This window comes from Polyodon spathula, chromosome 4 (genome assembly GCF_017654505.1).
Source record: "Polyodon spathula isolate WHYD16114869_AA chromosome 4, ASM1765450v1, whole genome shotgun sequence".
NCBI classification, from domain to species: Eukaryota; Metazoa; Chordata; class Actinopteri; order Acipenseriformes; family Polyodontidae; genus Polyodon; species Polyodon spathula.
This window is the reverse complement of record NC_054537.1, coordinates 47,716,023-47,737,225: the sequence shown is the minus strand read 5'-3', so window position 1 is coordinate 47,737,225 and position 21,203 is coordinate 47,716,023. Positions and strand designations below refer to the sequence as shown.

At 37.1% G+C, this 21,203-nt stretch overlaps 1 protein-coding gene across 1 annotated transcript in view; it reads left to right on the top strand.

Moving 5' to 3' along the window:
- The first annotated feature begins 1,936 nt into the window (after positions 1-1,936).
- The window catches only part of LOC121314598 (epidermal growth factor receptor-like), a 148,152-nt gene continuing 128,885 nt past the window's right edge, over positions 1,937-21,203 (top strand). The window contains exon 1 of the mRNA XM_041248031.1: positions 1,937-2,240. Within this exon, the coding sequence (XP_041103965.1) occupies positions 2,141-2,240 (100 nt within the window). The 5' untranslated portion in view covers positions 1,937-2,140. The remainder of the gene's footprint in view (positions 2,241-21,203) is intronic.

Here is a 21,203-nt window from a genome sequence, read left to right as displayed (position 1 = left end):
GAAAACGTCCAAAGGGGGTGAATACTTCCTATAGGCACTGTGTGTGTGTGTGTGTGTGTGTGTGTGTGTATATATATATACACACACACACATACTGCTGTGCAAAAGTCTTATGAGCATCAGCAATTTACTCAAAGCCTCCACTAGTGTTTTCTACTATTATAACTACCTTGACTTGCTTGAAGAAGGAAAAACACTGAGTGAAATCGCTCACATCACTTGATTTCCAAGGTGTGATATCTGAAGCATAATCACCAAGTACAGAGAAACAGAATCTGTAATTGACAAACCCAGGACTGGAAGACCCAAAAAGCCAACAAGGATGAGTAATACTTGGAGATAATATCCTTAAGGGATAGAAAGAAAACAAGCGTTGAATTGACAACAGAACTGACAGAGGGCACAGGTGTCATTGTCCACCCATCAACAGTCCAAAGCACCTCTGACCATAGTTCCATAGTCCAATTTCTGTGTTCTTGTGCATATTTTAGCCTTTTAGTCTTGTTAGTATTCTTACTGCTACACATACTTTAAGTCCTGATTTCAAGAGTGACCTATGTATTGTTGATTTGATAGATAACGACACCTGTGCCTTCTGCCAGTTCTCCCCAAAAAGTTCATCCTTATTTTACAAAATGTCACAAAATATCTCACACTTTTATGTAATGTAGGCCTACTGACTAATGTACTTACTCCAAAAAATATTTATTGCTCTTTGAAGTACATTTACAGCTTCTTCTGCCTTGTGCAATTCATTTTGTCTCAATGGACATGCCCAAAAATTTCATGTACTAAGCAATAATAATAATAATAATAATACAAAAATAATAATAATAAAAACAAAAAAGCAAAAAAACCCTACAAAAAAGCCCAAAAGTAAAATATTGTTTCTGTTATTGTCATAATACAATGTTAGTATTTGCTCACAATTGACTTATCCATTTAAACTCAGTGTTGTGAATTGGAACAATCATTTACTATTGTCTTCTGGATAATACTTGGGGCCAGGTATATAAATCAGGTACACAGGTTTACATCAAGTACATTGATTTAGGATACAGCAATGGACTTAGCTAGATTTTTACATTAAATAGATTTAGATTTTTATTTTTCTACCAGTTGAAAACCAGCTGATGACCAGGTATTACTGTAACAAGAAAATGAGTACTTGTCTTTGGAATGACCACAAACCAATACCTGAAAATCAGACATACTCCACGTGTCTGATACATATACAAAACTCCATCTTGGAATTCCAGGTGCCTACTGCTTACATTCTGTGAATAGTTGTTACTATGGCCCTAAAGCGCTCAATTCATTGCTAGAGTTGCCCTCCCCTTCTTTTTTTTAAATAATGGCAGGTATGCTATATTTAGTTTAACACCATTTTGCAGACTCTTTACATTTCACTTTCAATGTTTTATGTCAATAAAATTCTGCTTAGTGGGCAACCTTTTCACCACTTTAAAACAACTCTTTAACTTATGTGCGCTTGTTTTGACAAGAGGAACGTAAGCCATTCTGTACTTGTCTTTACTAAATAAAATACAGCACTAATAATGTAGTGTTTAGAAAGCAGTAACATCAGTTACTTCACTAAATCTATGTAGCACAATTAGGTCTGCATAAACAAGGAACTGCCACCAACACACTGCGTTATTTAAACTGCAGTATAATCCTGCGCTGTACTTTCAACAATTTTTTTTTTTTTTTTTTTTTAAACAAATTAAGTACATTAAATTAGGAACATGGTATTCTGTAGAATATTTAGATTAGTGCTACTTTCTTTTCCGTATCATATCAGAATTGCAATAACGAATGTGGTGCGTGTTTGCAGTCGGGACCAGTCAGAGATTCCGACATCATTAATCTACCTGCTTGTACCAACACAACACTGTAATCCTTCCTCCTTGTTGTGACGTCAGACGGGGAATACTGGAGTCCTCGACATTCAGGACGAGTTACTTACTAGTAAATGACTTGGAGAGGGTGGAGCTGTCAAAGTTCCACTCATAGGGGAAAAAACAACCCGAGTTATCCCCAAAATAATTGTGTATTCGCTTGTCATCGAAAGAAAGAAGTCTATTTTACCACAGCAAGCCTAAATATGGACTAAAACTGCGCTTCTACAGAATAGATCATGAAGAACCCAAGAAACAGCGCAGCAATGCAATTTAAAACTGGGATCCTCCTGGCTTCCCTGCTCGCACTCGGCTGCAGTGACTTACAAGACAAGAAAGGTAGGAGCTTAAAAGCAAACTAGAAGTTGTTGTTGTTGTAAAAAAAAAAAAAAGAAAAAAAAAAAATCTTAATAATAGTTTTTTGCGGATGTAAGTTTTAAACCTTAAACGAGTAAGAAAGAACACACTTCATAGCGTAGTAACATTTAAACACTTCGCTCAAGCGGCAGCAAAATGTACTGTACAGCATGCATTGTGTCCTAGAACGGCATGGAAAAAGTACATCCGACGATTTTTTCTTCCTGGTTTGGTATTTAAAGCTGTGTAAGTGTTTGAGGCAGCAGCACATTGTACGGGTAACTGATTTTTAGTTAAACGGGTAACTGAGTTTTAGTTAATCGTTAACTTTAGGAGTTTCACTTGTCTTTACCCAAATTGTTTACATCTTTGTGAAAGAATGCGACAATTCCAAAAGTGGACATTACTATGAATAAAAGTAGGTTGGTTGCAGTGTCAGTACCATCCTGTCACCCAGCAAATAAAAACAAACCAAAACCAAGTTTTGGATAGCAGTAGTTTTTGACATATGGATAATCCCGAATTACATTGTAATTCATTATATTTGATGTGCTTTACTACTGTATTTATCGTGTTGGACATTTTTCAAAATGTTCCGTTCTGGTCGTTGTTTCACCATTCTGTTAAATAATTTTGTCTTGAATGTTGCTCCTGTACAGGTATTCATAATTAACGTAGAGCTGCTGCTGCACTTTGTAACGTATGTAGTGGTGCTGTGTTGATTTAGTTTGACAGTTTATTAACGTTAGTTTGTCTGTTACTTTATTGTTATAGTTTATTAACATAGACATGCCTACTGTTTTCTCTTACTTATTCTATTAATTTCATATGTTGATCCACGTGTGTCATGACAAGTAATACATATTTATTTATTGATTGATTCAAATTGTGTCTGGTAGTCAACTCTGTCTTAAAGAACACTTTGCAGCTAAGAGAACACTTCGCTTGCATCCTGTGGGGTGTTCTCTTAGCCAGAGGCCACTGTAATTGTAAAAATAATTTATATTTAGGCTGATATCGTTAGTATAAGGTATCACTTTATTTATTTAGATAATACATCTTATACAAGTGCACCTTGACTAAGCAGCTGCCTGCCTTGTTTGAAAGCACCTTCCAAAATGTTTGTCTGCTTGTCTTTTTTTTTTTATACATTTACCTTAGAATTCTGATTGAGCACTTTAAAGTTGCATATTATAATTGTGAAGTGCAGTACTTGGAAGCTGTTTGTATTTCTTTACCACAAATCATTGTGTCTCTTAATCGCACAGTACAGATAGCCTGTCTGTCTGTATGTCACATTTGACACTTTTTAAAACATATTTCAAGAGATCAATTTGTCCAATTGTAATGGAACTTGCTAAGGACCACCATTAGCTCAAATCTCCATGTGTAGGGATATTCAAAATGTAGGTGTAAAATGCTTGCAACTGTTGTTTTCTGGAGCGAGACTGGAGAATGCATTAACCAGGTGTTACCTAGGAAAAAAAATTAAATAAAATTATATATATATATATATATATATATATATATATATATATATATATATATATATATATACACACACACACACACAGACACACACACTGGGGGCAGTGTTCGTTTGTTACCAGGCTGGACAGATGGAGTTTGCATTGACCCAAGAGAATTTTGGTCATGAAGCCCTTTGGTTCACCCTGTGCATCTAACTCAGGGTGGGAGAGAGTCTGGCATTCCAGCTTGTCTTGCCTTCAGATACAAGAAGCCTGCCAGTCCCGTGTGCTCAGTGAGCCTTGTTAAAGGGTGCAACACCTGCCCATTTCGATAGGGGAGAGAAATGACTGTTAAGTGTTTCCTCAGCATACTGGCATCTTGCTTCCATACACTGCAGCTCTCTTGCCTCAGCAGTGTTTGGGATGGGAAGTCGTTGGAAGTCTGTCACCTCACCGTCTAGGACTTTATCAATGGAATCCAAAACAGATGGCTTGGCAGATAAACACTGTACTTGAATATTAATACATCAAATATTTGGAAAATCTCACAGCTACACACTGTTAATACACATACATCCATTGTAAACACTATGGGGTAGATGCACTAAAGTGTTGCGTCTGTCGCAATCATTGCATACCACATGTAAACCAGTCAGAAGTGTAGCGTGAAATGTACTAAACAAACGCAATGCTGTTACCATCATTTTAATGAATACTATGCAGCCTCAGTTCTTATTTGCACTTACATGAATATGTGTATAGCCTTACATGAATATGTAATTCTGGGTGTTCCTGTAGAAATTCGCCAAAACAGGGTAGAGATATTGTGATGAGATGTACTAAAGCTGAGGGCAATTGCGACACTTTCAATTAGGCCTACATCAATTTGTTAAGAACTTTTGAAAGCATGTTTTAGCAGTTGCACTTGTTGCTAGCATTTCCTAGTCCACTTTTTCTTGTGTGCTGCCAGCTGTGCTCAATGCATTTTTGAGACGAACACCCAATTCCATTAGTCAGAGTGTACATACAAGCCTTGAAAACAAATTTCTTTGACATTTCTGGTTTTCCCAGTGTGTTGGGAGCAATAGACTGCACACATGTGCCACTAACATCTCCAGCTCATTCTGAGCATCTGTATAGGACCATGCTAGGACTACTGTGTGTTAATTTTCTAGGCCAGTGGTTCTCAATCTGTCGTCACTGGTGGTTCACCTGCTCCTTTCAAATGGTCCATGGAAAGGTTACATAATTACGGAAAGGAAGCGACAGCACAGTGTACATCCCATTGCAAACCCAAAATAATACCTTAAAAAATCAGCTACAGATGCAGGAAGACAATGCACACATGGAGAATATCTCCAAGTAAAATAAGTGCCTAACTCTCCATCATATATAGTTTTGGAGCGTCTAAAATATTCACTATTAGGGAGTTTTTGTGTATTGCGCTCTTGAGCAGCTTGTACAGTAACACACGACAGGGCGTCTGTTGTGTTGCATTAACATATGGCTGTAGTTGAGTTGGATGTACAAAACAAAGTCATATATTTGTTGTAAACATTAAACTGGAGGTTTTCAACGTTTCCATTTATTGTAATTAATCAAAAATTTTAAACCTCTGTGCTCAGTCGCTCCATAAACAGAGCTGACATGACCTGCAATGTTAGCCTATTGTGACCAAGCATTTAAAAATGCCAATCATGTATTTTTGTTGATAATGAAGAGATACAGAAAAGGAGGCAAAGACAAAGTTCACTATCCATACATTACTACCGCTGACCTGGAGAAGCTAATAGAAAAATACATTATTGGAATTTTTAAATGCTTGATCACAAACAGGCTATCATGGTGGTTTATGTCAGCACTGTTTACGGAGCGATTGAGACCAGAACGGAGGCAAACAGAACAAAACTGAGTACTCTTGACCAGCCGAAGCATAGAATTATCATACAGACCATTAGATTTTCAAGACAAACTTTTAAGTAGATTACCATTTCTTTGTGTTTCATCAAATCAATAAAAAAAACAGCTGCCCAAGCATTTTTTTTTCTTCAATAACCTTATATTTTGAAACAGACACCACACAAATTACAGTTTTGAAATGTTGTGTAAATCTGAAAACCCTTCATCATTCTGGCAAGATATACATTTGATTTTTAAACTCTGGGAATAAGTCACTGTTGTCACATAAAGCATAATTTGATAATGAGGAAATGTGTTTTACAAGACCTGTCGAATAAAATAAAACGCTGTTGTATATATTGTGTATAATCTGTGTAATCACAGGAAGAGGAAAGTATTAATTAGCAAATGCAAAGGAGACTGTTTACTTTAGGACAGCACTTGTTATCATAGATGTCTAAAACTGTGCCAAGGCAGTCTTGTAAACAGCAGCTTTGAAGAAGAACAAATACTAAGCAATTAGGTAAATAGTTGTGTCTAACAATATATGTAACCACAGCTGCCTCAAAGCCTACAGCACATAGCCCATGTGTTTGCCTTGTTTGGGGACATCATTTTAACCACATTCTTTCTTTCATATCAGTGTGTTATGATCTCACTTTCCATATCATTCAGTTTACTCTATATTAGTACTGGGACACAAAAGGGTATGTGTTTTTTTTTTTCTTAAAGCTAAATATTTACTTGAACAGTAAAAGTAAAGTACAAGCACTGTGCTTTTTGTAGGTAAAGAGTTAAGTAGTTAAGGGTTGAGTTGTAAGTTAACCAGTATGTTTCCTTGGGGTGTATAAAGAGGTAAGTACTTAAGGGTTGACTTGGATGTTTTTAAGTTAACCAGTATGTTTCCTAGGGGTGTATAAAGAGGCAAGTAGTTAAGGGTTGAGTTGGATGTTTTTAAGTTAACCAGTATGTTTCCTAGGGGTGTAAATGTCCTCTCCATGTAATATTACGCACTGACTGACTGATGCAGGACTTGACAGGAAGTTTTGGGTTCATCTTGCACAGGGATGACATTTATCAAATCCTCCACAAGCAGGGATCATAATTATTGCTTGCCTGGCAGTTCAAGGTTGTTAATGCAGCAGCATTCTTGTTTCATTTTTGATTGTAAACATTTACATGGTTTATTGTATTTACAATGTTGTTGTTGAGGTGAGTCAACCTCAGGAAAAAAAGTGCCTTCTTTTACTAAATAAATCCTTTGATTGCAACTTGCAACACTATTGGATGGCTAATTGTGTCACAATAGCAAAAGTAGTTTGTGCTGTTTCTCATAAAAAAGGCCATTAGTCACTCTAGCAGTCAAAAGACAGTATTGCCCTTTGACTGCAAAGGTTGAACATATCTGTACTGAACAGAATGTAAGTAACAGGCAGTTTGTCATATTGTAAGGTTACAGATGAGGCCCACAGATCTGATTGCAGTTGTTTTTGTAATAATGGTATATAATGTATTTTGGTAAGTGCTTATAATAATGGTATTTATAAAAGGGAATGTTCGGATGCTGCACGCTGATTGGCTGCTGTAGGGTTTTAAACTGTGCATAAATATAGTTTAATGTACGGCGGAACTTATTTTTGTCTAATTACGGTTCGATTAATAAATTATCAATACACAACGTATTAAACTTGCAACGGAGAGCCTGGGTATAGTTTTTTATTACTACTCTATTGTGCCTTATTACTTGTTTTTCTCGATCATTTTCGCTAAAAGCTGTATATATAGATATAGCCATGTTTTAATGTTATTTTAGCCGGTTTGGCTAGTTATTCCCCATCACAGCCTAGCACATTGCAAAGCCTGCAACTCAATTTCGCCCTTCCCCGGGTCTAGCATGTTCTCGGCTGCGTGTACTTTCGTTTTAACTAGCTTCAGGCATTTGAGGTAAGTAGCTGGACAGGACTACAATTAATTATTTTGAGCCCGACTGGGATAAAACAGTATTCCATTATTGTATTGCTTGTTGGAAATGTTGAAAACAGTTTAACCATGTCTGATGGACTATTTTTTCACCAAAGCAGAAGAATATACAATACAATTGTTTGTTTAAAAAAAAAAAAAAATATATATATATATATATATATATATATATATATATATATATATATATATATATATATATATATATATATATATATATATATATATATATATATAAACAAGTTTGTTTTTCTATAGCATAGCTGTATGGAAATATAACTGCTATGCAAAAGTCTTAGACACAGTCAAGAGTTACTATATATATAGTATTGATGTTATGAGCTTCAACAATTGACTCAAAGCCTCCACTAGTGTTTTCCACTATTATTATAACAACTTTGACCTTTACTAGTACGCTTAATTTGAGTGAGAAGAAACCAAGCTTGTCATTTAGCAATCTTTAATTAACATTGATCAGAATCTTCAAAAACTTATGATCACAACAACTCAAAGTAAACTATACATGAGCAGCTAATATGAGGTGTTAGTAGCTAATCCATTACATTTACCCAATTAAAGTTTTTTTGTAAGGCGAGAAATTTAACACCAAAACACAATACTGCAAACCCCATATGTACCTAGCAGGGTTTAGAACCCAGGGGATCCCTGTGACAGGCATGCATTCAATGTGCAAGGCAAGTTCATATACAGTACTTAGCCAAGCACCTGCACCCTGCCCCCCACCTCCACCGCCGCTCTGCACATCTGATTTTGTATTTTCAAAAGTTGACAGGTACACAACAATTGATATGAGAGACAGCAGCACATCACTTCAAGTGGGCAAGTCCTTGTTACACTCGAGCAAATGCTTCTGATTTCTCTCAGATAAAAATGCAAACAACTCAAGATTTGGCGAAAACGATTCCGTAACATTGTCTATAAAAAAAAAACGATTCCCTGCTTTGAGCTGTCACGTAAAGCACAGACACAGCTGTACAGCCAGGTCACCCCATCCCCCACATTCCATTGAAATACATACTCCCATGTGGGCTAGGAGGGAGCTGGAGGTGGAGCTTGTATACTAAAATAATACTATTATAGGCTATACAAAAAAAAAAAAAAAAACGTACTGCGGTTCTAGGTAGAAGTGCTTATAAAATTGTTATTTATGCAAATCTGCTGCTCAAACGCCATCAGGATATCTAATACATATATTTAGGAAAACTTTTTTTGTTTTCTGTTACACTAAACTTACCATCTCTGTTTCAATAACAAATAAATAAATAAATAATACCCGAATCTCACCCTCACAATGGGGGGGTTTAACTTTTACACCAGGTCGACTTTTACTTGACCGAATATGGTATATGTATAGCAATAACAAATTCAGTGTTTGTCAGTCTAAAGACAAATTTGATAAATATTTCAGGAAAGTTGAACAAACCCAGCAGAAAAAAAGGCTGGTCTGGCAGGCTTGGTGCTTTTTAAATTGGGAGGTACCTGTGGATAAAGAATACATAGCACTGTATCACTGTGTAGACTAGCATGCTCATATATAGTACACAGAGTGCCTAGAAATAAATAAAACCGTACACATTTAAACCTAACCCCGAACAAGCAGAGCATAAACAGACAGTCCCTTTGCAAATGATAAATTCCAGGAATTCCTGGGAGTTAGGAACTCTGTGAGGTTGCATGGATTTCATGTGGCTCATTGGATTTCACAAAAAACATTTAGGTCAACCATATGGTCCTGAAGAAGCAAAGCTAAACTGTAGTAAAATACTCTGTCATGTTTTTAGCTAATCATAGAAGAGCTTGAAAGCATTCACAGATGAGATGAGAGAGAGATTAAAATTGAAACCATTGCTTTAGTAAAAATTTTAAGTGAAACTAAGGGTGTCTTCTCAATAGCAAGTTCTACATAGTGAACTGTTAGCAGATTGCAGTATTAATACATGTATATAAACATTTCAATGTATTACATCTTCAAATTAACCTTGGAGATGTAATTCATTCGTGTTTCAGAAATTAATTTTAACAATTGTAATGAATTGCCTTTCATACATGACTGGATCTGAAAAATTAAAGTTTTTAATTGTTTTTAATATGGTATGTCTTGTTTTTAATTGTGTTTTAATTATGTTCTCTGCAGAAAAATTTTGAAACAAATAGTGTTGGGCACTATTCAGCCCTTTGCAATTTACAAGAGACTCTTTAAAATAATAGTCTTCATTTTGAACACATTTTATTCTGTATATGATAATTTTTCATGCCTAGTAGAGGGAGAGTTTGTAATGTTTTTTCTCAAAATGTTAGGGAAACGATAGGATAAGGGATTTAATGTAATTCATTAATAATGTGTGACTACTATGTGTGTGTGTGTGTGTGTGTGTGTGTGTGTGTGTGTGTATATACCTTGAAGTCCATGACAATAGTTATACTTAAAAAAATAAGCAATGAATTTGAAAACATAAATCATAAAAAAAAAACATATTTAATTCCTCCCTAGCCTTCACCTCCCCCAACCCCAAACCTTGTGCGTAATATATTGATTTTCTCGAGGCAAGAAGGATTTGAAAACCAGCTGTGAAACAGGAAATTGCTGCACTGCAATTTCAATGAGTTTGTAAAAGTACAGTACATCTATAAAAAAAATTACAAAAAAAAAAAAAATTATATATACACACCTACATACATAGCAGTAGAGGAGGCAAGGGGGTCTCCCATAAAATATCATATACTTATAATAATAATAATAATAATAATATAGTAATAAGATGATGATGATGATTATACCAACACCTTAAATTCACACTATGCAGTTAGGCAGAGGCACGGCTCTGTTGCCAGCAGTCACCTGAGCCTAGACACAGGTTTTTATTGGATGAACCACATTCTTTTTTTCACAGGAGGCCGGCCTCCCCTGTGTCTGTGGTGTACTGTCATGTTATGATGCTTGTGCTTAGCATGTGCAAAACTGCAGAACTTTTGTAAGACGTCAGTAGTGAAATACAGTATTTAGATACCAGACAGTGTTACTGAAATGTTAACCTATATGTGAGGTTCAGGGGGCGGAGCTAGGCACCAACAACCTATCATCTCCTGTCATCAATTAAATCTACCTTATTTAAACATTAGTCACCTCTACCTAGCTGTCTTGTATTTTTTCATTTTGGCATAAACCTAAGCGATTTCAAGACCCATCAACTTTCGTATACCTCAATAATGGAATACTTACAGCAGTCGTCATCGGATTCAGAGGATTCCCAGGATTTTCTGTCATTACGAGATCATTCTCCTCCAGCTTCAATCCAGGGTCCATCCAGTCTCCGTTTTTTCTGCCCTTCTGGTATTTCAGTTGCATCTGATCAGGCTCCCCATCAGGCTGTCGCCCAGGTTCGAGTTCAAATGTTGTCTATCGTTCCTGCCACTCAAACATCGAATCAGTGCCGATCCAAGCGACTTCAGCCTCAGGACGCCCCTCCGGATCGATTGTTTTGGATTGACTGGCCCATGAATAAATTGATAAAAACCCATCTTAAAAACGGTAACGCGATTCCAACAGGGAGTGATAGAGAGTCTCTTTATTCTCTATTGCAATTCAGTCTCAGCAGAACCAGTCTTTCCTCCGGAAAAAAAAAAAAAAACATAATCAGCCGCGCCCAGCCATTCAGCATCGTAAAACAGACAGCAGGCAGCCTATTCCGGATCAAATCACCCCCACAACTAGCACCGCTAACCAGCAGCCAGCCATTGAAATCCAACATTCGCAAATATTTAACGAGATAAAATCATTTATGCAGCCTTTTGCCGATACTCTATCTTCGGTCAGTTCTCAACTGTTGGATCTAGATGAAAGGGTGTCTAATATGGAACAGGGAAAACAATCTACAATGCTGTCATTAATTCCAGCATCAAATACTGCAGCGACGCCTACAGCGTCTTCCAGTCCAGCCCTAATTTCAGCACCCGGTTTCGCCACTAATTCATACAGATCTTCAGTACCTAATCCTATACATTCTTCAGCTCCCCTCGATCAATCCACAAGGAAAGACAAATACAGGCACAGTATTAGATTTTCAGGAGGAAGACAAATCTGCAGCAATTTCAATGCTGGCTTCTGTTCGAATAGGCAATGGAGTTTTATCCCCATGTGCAGCAATTGCAGAGACGCTCACGCTAATACAATCTGCCCTTTAAAACTCAAGTGACTTTCCCCGATGCTCACAGTCTTTACTCCTATAAAAATCCCGGCATTATCAAGTAAATTACAGAATCATCCCGATAGTAATTTAATTAATTACGTGATCGACAGATTAAAAAATGTTTTTTCAACCGATCTGACTCAAATTCCTTCTTCCTTGTTCAAAAGCAAAAATCTTTATTCAGCGACTCAAGAACCGCAATTAGTGCAATCTCTCATCAAAAAAGAAATTATAAAAGGATTGATAGTCAGTCCATTTTTAGCTCCTCCTTTTCCAGTTTATAGAATTAATCCTATTGGCATTGCCACGAGGAAAGTGTCAGGAAAAAAGCGTCTCATTATTGATTTATCAGCACCACGGGGGTCAAGCACCAGCAGCATTAACTCATTAATTCCCCAAGATCAATTTTCCCTACATTACATCACTATTGCAGACACAATACATTCAATTAAATTAGCAGGTGGTGGTTCCTGGTAAGCAAAAGCAGATATATCAGACGCATTTAAAGTAATGCCAATCCATCTTCTCTCCGTCACCTGTTTGGTATGTGCTGGGAAGGAAAGTTTTATTTTGCCACCCAATTGACTTTCTGCTGCCACAGCAGCCCAAAGATATTTGATACCCTGTCGGATGCATTATGCTGGATTCTTCTTAATATCTATCATGTCCCATTCCTGCTCCACTTGCTGGACGATTTTTTAGTAATTTCTCCTCCTTCAGATGCACCAGCAGAAGCGATCTCCAATCTTAAAAGCTTATTTTCTGAAGTAGGCATTCCGCTTTCAGAAGAGAAATCAATCGGTCCCCTTCATTGAGTCTAAACTTAACCATATTCGTTTGCTCTTTCAGGATTTTCAGATCAGTAAAACAATTAAAAAACGGGCACTGCCTTCATTGCTGGGTTACTTTAACTTTGCAATACGTATCATTCCACAGGGGAGGACGTTTATATCTCGATTGCTAGCGCTGGCATCAACAGCAAAAAATCTGTACTCCTATATAAATATCTCCTCAGAAGCTAGGAAAGACATTAAAGTGTGGTCTGCGCTTATTCAGCACTGGAACAGTCTCTCTATGTTTTATGATGATTTCATTTCAGCTCCACACGATATGGCTTTATTTACTGATGCCTCATCTCTGGGATTCGGAGGTCTATTTAACAATCAATGGTTTTGCAGTACATGGCCTGAGGAAATCGAAAACATATCTCCTCATCTAAAATCCACAGCTGTGCTAGAGATATACCCAATAGTAGCAGTTGCCCAGCTATGGGGTCATCTCTAGTCTAAGAAATCAATACTATTTTACTGTGATAATTCAACTACAGTGCATATTATAAATAAAGGACGATCCTCTTCCCCTCTTATCATGCAATTGCTGCGGCGGCTAGTATGGATTTCAGTCTCTAATAATTTTCTAATACAAGCTTGCCACCTACCGGGCATTTTTAATAATGCAGCTGATGCTGTTTCTCGTTTACAGATTTCCAAATTCCACAGTTTGCTGCCCACAGCTCTGCAATATCCAGCAGCAACGCCACAGTTCAATCAGCTGATTTTCAACTAAATCCAACTATTAATAAACTTCTTAATTCAGCTCAAGATTACATGGCATCAGCACTTGCCCCATCTACCGGATCCTTGTACTCTACAGGTTGGGCGTGTTATGTAACTTTTTGTTTACAAAGCAGGATTAATCCTACTCCATTCAACCAGGACTGGTTCATGGTGTTCATAGTGCATGCAAAGGACTCTCTACATCTGGCACCAGCTACAATCAGAATATATTTGTCAGGAATTCAGCATCAATTTTGTTTGATGTCCATCAATTCCCCAACTCTATTATCAATTCCAGCGGTTCGTCTCCTTTTAGAGGAATTTCCAAGTGCTCTCCGGCTCCTTCTTCTGCTTGCCTGCCTATTTCTATAGAGTTTCTCAGTAACTTGATTTCAATTCTGTGCCATGGCTGTTTTTCTTCATTTGATGATTTAACTATGGAAGTCATATGTCTGTCTGCATTTTTGGGGTTTTTGAGATGTTCTGAATATACAGTTCCTTCTATTGCCAGCTTTCCTACCCTCGGTATCCGCTGCAGTGACCTCAAGCTCATCCCAGATTCTCACTTCATCATATTTCTTCGCATTTCAAAAACAGATCAGCTACGGCAAGGACAATGTATTCAGCTTTCTAAGATTAACTCTCCTCTATGTCCCTTCAATTCCATGTTGAAGTACATTGTAGAATGCAAGGCCATTTCATCCTCCAACCCTTTGTTTATCAATTCAAGCCGGTCCATTGTTTCAAGGCATTGGTTTTCAACACACCTTTCCACCGTGGTGTCCAGAGCAGGTCTTCCTTCACAATTCTACACTCCTCATTCATTTAGAATAGGGGCAGCTACTTCAGCTGCAAAAGCCAACATTAACCAGCATTTAATTAAAAATATGGGGCCCTGGACTTCATCAGCAGTTGAAACTTATATTCCTCTGCACATCAGTCCATTGCTAGTATGTCTGGAGTGGGGATGACCTTTCTGCCTGAGCCACCAAGGATTTCCCCTAAGGAATAAAATTAAAAGAAAGGGTTTTTTCTTTCCACTGTGCAGAGGGTCTTCACATAGTCATTAGGGTACAGTCTACTAACCCCTTTGTCACATTAAGTGTTTGTTTTCTTTTGTCTAAATGTTTTCTTTTTCTTTCTTATGCATTGGTTGTTCTCTCTTTTTTCTTCTTCACGTTGCTTCAGCGGGGAGCCGGGGGTCCATCTTTTGGGGGGGGTTAGTGATTCCACTTTCTTCAATCCTTTGTTAAGCTCTGCTTCATTTACCTCATAGAGGAGGGTTTTCCATGAGTCAGAGGGGACCCCTGGCCAAACCCTTCCATCTGCATGTATGTTTCTTTCAGGTCTGATGCTTCTATGTGAGGGTCCCCAAGCGGTAGCATCCCTCTTGTTTGTCAGGTCTCCTCAAAGACGGTGGCCCCTCTCCTGTTTGTCGGGTCTCCTCAGCGACGGAACCCCTCTTCTATTATGTTGGGCTTTGAAGAGGCGGAACACCATGCATTATATGTTTTAACAAATACTAACTTTATGTTTTCTTTCCAGTTCGCGAGCCTCTTCGTATGTCGGGTAACCTCAGAGACGGTGCCCCTCTTGGTATGTCGGGTCACCTCAAAGACAGTGGCCCCCTCCTGTTTATCGTGTCTATCAATCAAGTAAATGTTGGGCCTTGAAGAGGAGGAACCCCTCTCTCCATGTGTATATGTTTACTAACTCTGTCAATAAACACTATGGGGGGCCATAGCTCCGCCCCGTGAACTGTTATTTAACCCCAGTGCTAAGGATGTACGTGATACATCCAATTGAAATACATGGTAACAAAACCCACAAAAAAACTGGATGGCCGTTTTTTCACTCGGGGTCACTCATTGATAAGTTATTACATAACATATTCAGTCGTTGGCTTTAATTTCACTATATTTCACCGACAAAATATATGTGATGTGACGCAGTTGTTAAATGTAATTTACAGCCTATTGGAACGTAAAACAGTCTGTGTGTAACTTTCGTTTTTGTTTCAATGTGGATTGATAATAGAAAAAGTTTTCCTTTGATGAGTAGCTGTTTTATCGACCTGTGTTTCATGAAAGTAGCAGAAACATCTGCCTACTACATCTTGTTTTGTTTATATGACGGTAGAGGAAGATACTTCCTGCTCCTCGCTGTCATCACATGACATCATTGTAACTTGTCACGTGTGTGGGAGGTATTGTAGTTCAAGTCTTTTGTTTTGTCCCTTGGTGTAAACTCAGATATCACAGGCTAAGAAAAAAAGAAATTAGGAACCATGTGTTTTTGTATATAGTTACTGTGCATGAAACCTTGTATCTCAGACTTGTTGTGTCTGTTTTAGTTGGTGCTGCAGAGAAACTAGTCCAGTGCGTTTGATCATTCACACAATCTATTTTTCATTTGCATCTACCTGACATATTTTTCTAAGAATATTATTTTTCTGATCCCTCTATTTATCTATTTATACTTTTTTTTTTATTTGATCTGCATTATTTTCTTTTATTCATCATCAGATTTTGTTTCCAGATCATTTTATTTTGTTCCTTTCTTTTCTTGTCGATTTGACAACGATTTGTTTTTAGGGAAGGGTGGTTTTTCATTTTCTACTAAAATCAGATTTTTTTTCTCATCCCTGTATCATAAAATTGTTTTAATTGTATACAATATATAGTTATTGGTTTGAATTTATTTTTTGCTCCATAAAAAACATAAAACAAAACAAAACAAAAAAAATATTTTCATTATTATAAAAACTATATTGTACTGTCAATTGTGAGGAATGGCTTTAAAAATTTATTTGGTTTAAAAAAAAAAAAAGATCTCCTCTCCTCTCACAACATAATAGGATATTGTATTATCAATTTTGTACTGTGACAGCATTGTATATTTCAGATCAGATTCTTTTTCCTATTCTGCATTTTGATTTTTTTGCCAATTTTCTTTCTTTTTTGTTGTAAAAAACTATTGATTAGTATTTATTGATTTATTTTAGGTTATATATTGCCTATAATTTTACAGTAATTAAGGATTTTGGGGGGTTGGTTTTTCAATAAATACTGTACAGATCCAATTTTTTTTTATCCTTGCCCAACAATTTGAATTGATTTTTAGTTTTCATAATGAAGTAATTCTTATAAATATTAATATTATATATATATATATATATATATATATATATATATATATATATATATATATATATATATATATTACTGAATATATATAATTATACTTAAATTGGCCTTGAAATGTGTTTGTGTTTTTATTATTTGCTGTTAATTATGAAGTTTTACTCAGTAAAATGGCAAGAAAACGGCTCATTGCAAAGTCTGTTGTTGACCTTCTAATGGAGCCAGACTCAGAGAGAGATTTTGTGCCTGATGACTCTGGTAGTGAATATGTACCGTGACTCATCCTCCAGTGAGGAATCCAACAGTAGTGAGGAAGAGGAGCCAATGGACATTGAGCCTGAGCCCCTGCCAGAACAGGGTGCAGTACATTTTGCAGCAACTCTGCGATTGGATCCCCCCTAACAACGTACAGCCTGCAATTACACCTTTTTTCTGGCACACCAGGTACCAGGGTGAGCACAGCTGGATTGACCACAATTGACTTCTTCATCACTGAATACTTTTTTGAGTATTTGGTTAGTCAGACCAATTTGTATGCCCAGCAATACATGGCACAATATGGGGACAAATGGGCCCCCACTAATCTAATTGAAATGAAAAAGTTCTGGAGTTTATCCCTTCTGATGGGATTGGTGAATAAACCTAGAATTGATTTATATTGGTCCACTGACCCTGTTCACCTTTGACCAATTTTCCCTGCCACCATGAGCCGGGACAGGTTCCAATTAATTTAAAAATGTTTACACTATAATGACAATTCTAATGCTCTCCCGAGGGACCATCCTGAATTTGACAGACTCTTCAAGTTGCATCCCTTCTCGATCACCTTCAAAATAAATTTGAAGAGACATATTCACCTAGTAACAATGTATCTGTGAATGGATCCCTCCTCCTATTCCAGGGGAGGCTCATTTGTAAACAGTATATTCCCATGAAACGTGCCCGTTATTGGATTAAACTGTACAAACTTAGTGAGAGCCCCACTGGTACACTCATCAGTTACACAGGGAAGGACTCTCAGATTGAACCACCTGGCTGCCCACCAAGGTTGCAGGCCACTGAGAATTGCGTGGGATATGCTTTTTCCCCTCCTAAATTTGGGCTACCATTTGTATGTAGACAACTTCTACACAGGAATCCCTCTGTTTAGGTTTTGTACACATCCTAAACAATGGTTTGTGGCACAATAACACCAAACCGGAAAGGATTTCCCCATCAGTTGGTAGCCAAGAAACAGAGGCGTGACGAAACCAACGCTGTGAGGAACTGCTGACATTGAAATACGCAGATAAAAAAGATGTGTACCACCTCACCACCATTCACAATGAGGCCACAGTGGCAGTTCCTGTGCAAGGTCGGACCAAATGCTGTAGCCGTACAATGCTGCAAGGAACGCACCATGTACATGGTCCAGATTTCGTTATGCAACAGCCATATTGTGTACTGTACAGCACCAGAAAATAAGCTTTCTTTTCTAGTCTTTCAGACTTCTGTCATCTCCAGCCTTATATTTGCCAGCCAAGAAAGGCCAGAAACGGTAAGATTAGAGACAGTGAATAGACGTACTGAATGTCATTTTATACAGACGCTGCCACCATCTGGGAGTAAAGCAAGGCCACAAAAAAAGTGCCGTGTGTGTTCCTGCAAGGGCATGCGGAGGGCTCCACGGTACTACAGTCCACACTGCTCCTGTTAGCCAGGCCTCTGTTTGGAGGAGTCTTTTGAAGGGTGTCATACGGTACATGAGTACTAGAACAACTAAACCCCAGAACAAACCACCATGACCAGTAACAAGTGTAACAAGAGGTACTAAAAGTCACTTGTCACGCAGCAACATTACCTTGTAGAAAGGGAAAGTTCAAAGTGACCTAGTCTTGGTCTAGGACCTATAAACGCCTGACAGACTATAGAAAGGTGCACATATTTGGTATTTCTGAATCCAGGACACTCAGGGCAATCCAGAAACACTATATTTTTTAACAGTGGAACAACAGGTTTCACAGATCCAAACTACAAGGGAAAAAGTGACTTTTATCATATGCAGTGACATTACCTCAAATTACAGAAGGATTATGGGTAACAACCCATTGTTATGTTAATTTTTAAGTGAACAGAAGAGGACATAATGTTGTACAAGTAAAGTGATGTTAATTTTTGCCTTGAACTTTCAATATATTGTTCAGAATTGAAGTTTGATGGGATTGTGTCAGTGTTACAGTGAGGCTGCTGTAGAATGAATGGACCAGTTCAATACACTTGGTTGGCAGTAATCATATTACATTTACACTAAACCTGTAAAATACATTTATGTTTTGTGGCAAATAGAACAAAAGGCCATGCAATTATGTAATCTGCAGGGACTTGTAGAAAATCTGCTAGAAGTATTAAATGGAAACTTTGGCAAAAATTAAAGCTCTGAATAGAAACCCTATATGGCTGACTAGCACAGAACTGTCATTTTTTTTCAAGGAAACTAAAGTTTAAAATTAATTTTATTTTCTTACTAGCAGTTATACATTCAGAATATGCCATTTGTCACAATAATATCACAATGATAACATCTGGAGCAACTAACTAATGACATTGTAAAAATAAATTACCATGCCAGAAATTAATCTGGCAAGAAGATTTATTAATGTTTGGTGTTTATTACCTAAAAAAGAGGATGCTAGTAAAGATAACCTGGAAAGTTCATGACAGGATAATGTTGGAATTAGACCTGTAGATACAGTGCAGTCCACTTTAATGACCGCGGCCCCAATAAATGGAACGACATACGTTTTTACTTTAAAGCCTGCTTTTTCATATGCAGGTAAGAAGTAACAGGGACATTTTAACAGTATATTTACAATAACATACTATATATGGAGACAGCTGTAATGTGTTTTAAGAAATTAATAATTAAACGTTTTGGAGAGTTGTCTTTTTATGTTGACGAGTTTGACGCCAAATTCTTTGGCGTACATCTTTGTATATTTGCACACCATTGGCTTATTGGTCACAGCACAGCAGAAAACAATTTACACTTGAAAGAAAAAAGAAAAAAATCATATGTGTATTGATATTAACATGAATTGGATTGTAAAATATTAAAGTATTTGTCTGTGTCTTATGTATTTCAGCCCGTACATTTCATAGTTTTATAATCTACAAAGACATTATCAACAATGTGCCCAGTTATATAACCATATTTAAAGAAGACAGTGATTATTTTATAGATTTTATGGCATTTGCTTTATACATACTTCATAATGATTTGCTGTGCAATGTTGCAATTGTACATTAAAGCCAGTATTGTTGATTTAGTAGACAGCAAGCATCTGGACATTTTCTGCAGAAGTTATTATGTAATGAACAAACGAAATAGGTAATCCATGAGTATAACGACTAGAGCATTCAGCGGGTTTTTAGCCCACTCATTGGCTTTGGTAAAACCCCTGGTGGGCTAAAACCTTTTCCACCTTTCAGTGCTGAATACAAAGCTAAGGATCCACTAAAGTTACAGGATGTTCCATTTGGAACAAAAAGTTTCCTGCTGGACAGCCAATCAGCCAATCAAATTTCACAATCCAAACAGCTTGTCTTTTAATTAGAAATAATACATGTTTGTAATAGGCCCCAAAAGCAAATCCAGTATTGAGTACACCGTCAGGCAAACCTGAACCTCATAATTTGATTACCTGCTGCCCTTAAAGCACATAAAAGTACTATTTAGATGGTGATGTGTAGGGTTACACATATTGTACAGCAAGCATAAATAATAAGGATTTGTAAGTTTATTTCTGTAGTTATACATATAAAACCCTGTAATTTGAACATACTGCAGACACACGTGCAATATTGTTCTGATGAATCGTAAAGCAGGAATTGTTCTAATTTGCTCGTCAGATGATACTGATTTGTTCCTGGAGCTGCTGACTCAGTCAGGAGTGATTAGCAGAAGCTCCAATCATCCCTTATTTTTTAAACTGTACACATATTATCAAACCAAATGAATCACAACATCCATAAATTCTCCCATTGTCCTTCTCCAGACTGTAGCATGGTCTTGTACGAGTGCTGGGGACTGAGGCATCAGGACTATATTTAATATACTTTTCAAACACAATAACTTTTTTATAATTGGTATTCACTTTTTGAGCATTTATTCCTCACTGTCATAATACAGAACAAGTCCAGAACTTGGTGCACAGTGAATATATATATATATATATATATATAGATTACACAGGCTGATGTATTTTACAGCACATTTAATTCCATTTGATCAGTGCATGAGTACAGATACAAATAGTATGTGTCAGACTTTTTAGTGCACATTGGGAAAGTACCCATTAACATCAGAAACAAGTAACGTGGAGAAGATGTTTATGAAGAAAGTAGCAAATACATGGCTGAACCTGCCCTCACATAGAAATGCACTTTTTCTATATTAGGATGTAGTTCATTTAAGAATTCAAGAGTTGGGATAACTTGCTCCTATGTGAAGAACTGTACTGAGTCTTGCTGGCTTGTGCTTTCACTAACATATTAAAGACTTGAGGAAAATAAGTACAAGTGACTTGCCTCAAGGGTCACTCTTACCCCATTTACACTAGCCACTATTAAGCAGACTCTGAGACAGCTTAGTTCTTTTTTATGTGGTGTAAACGCAGATATTGTAAAAGTGGCCTGCTCCAGAGGAGACTGT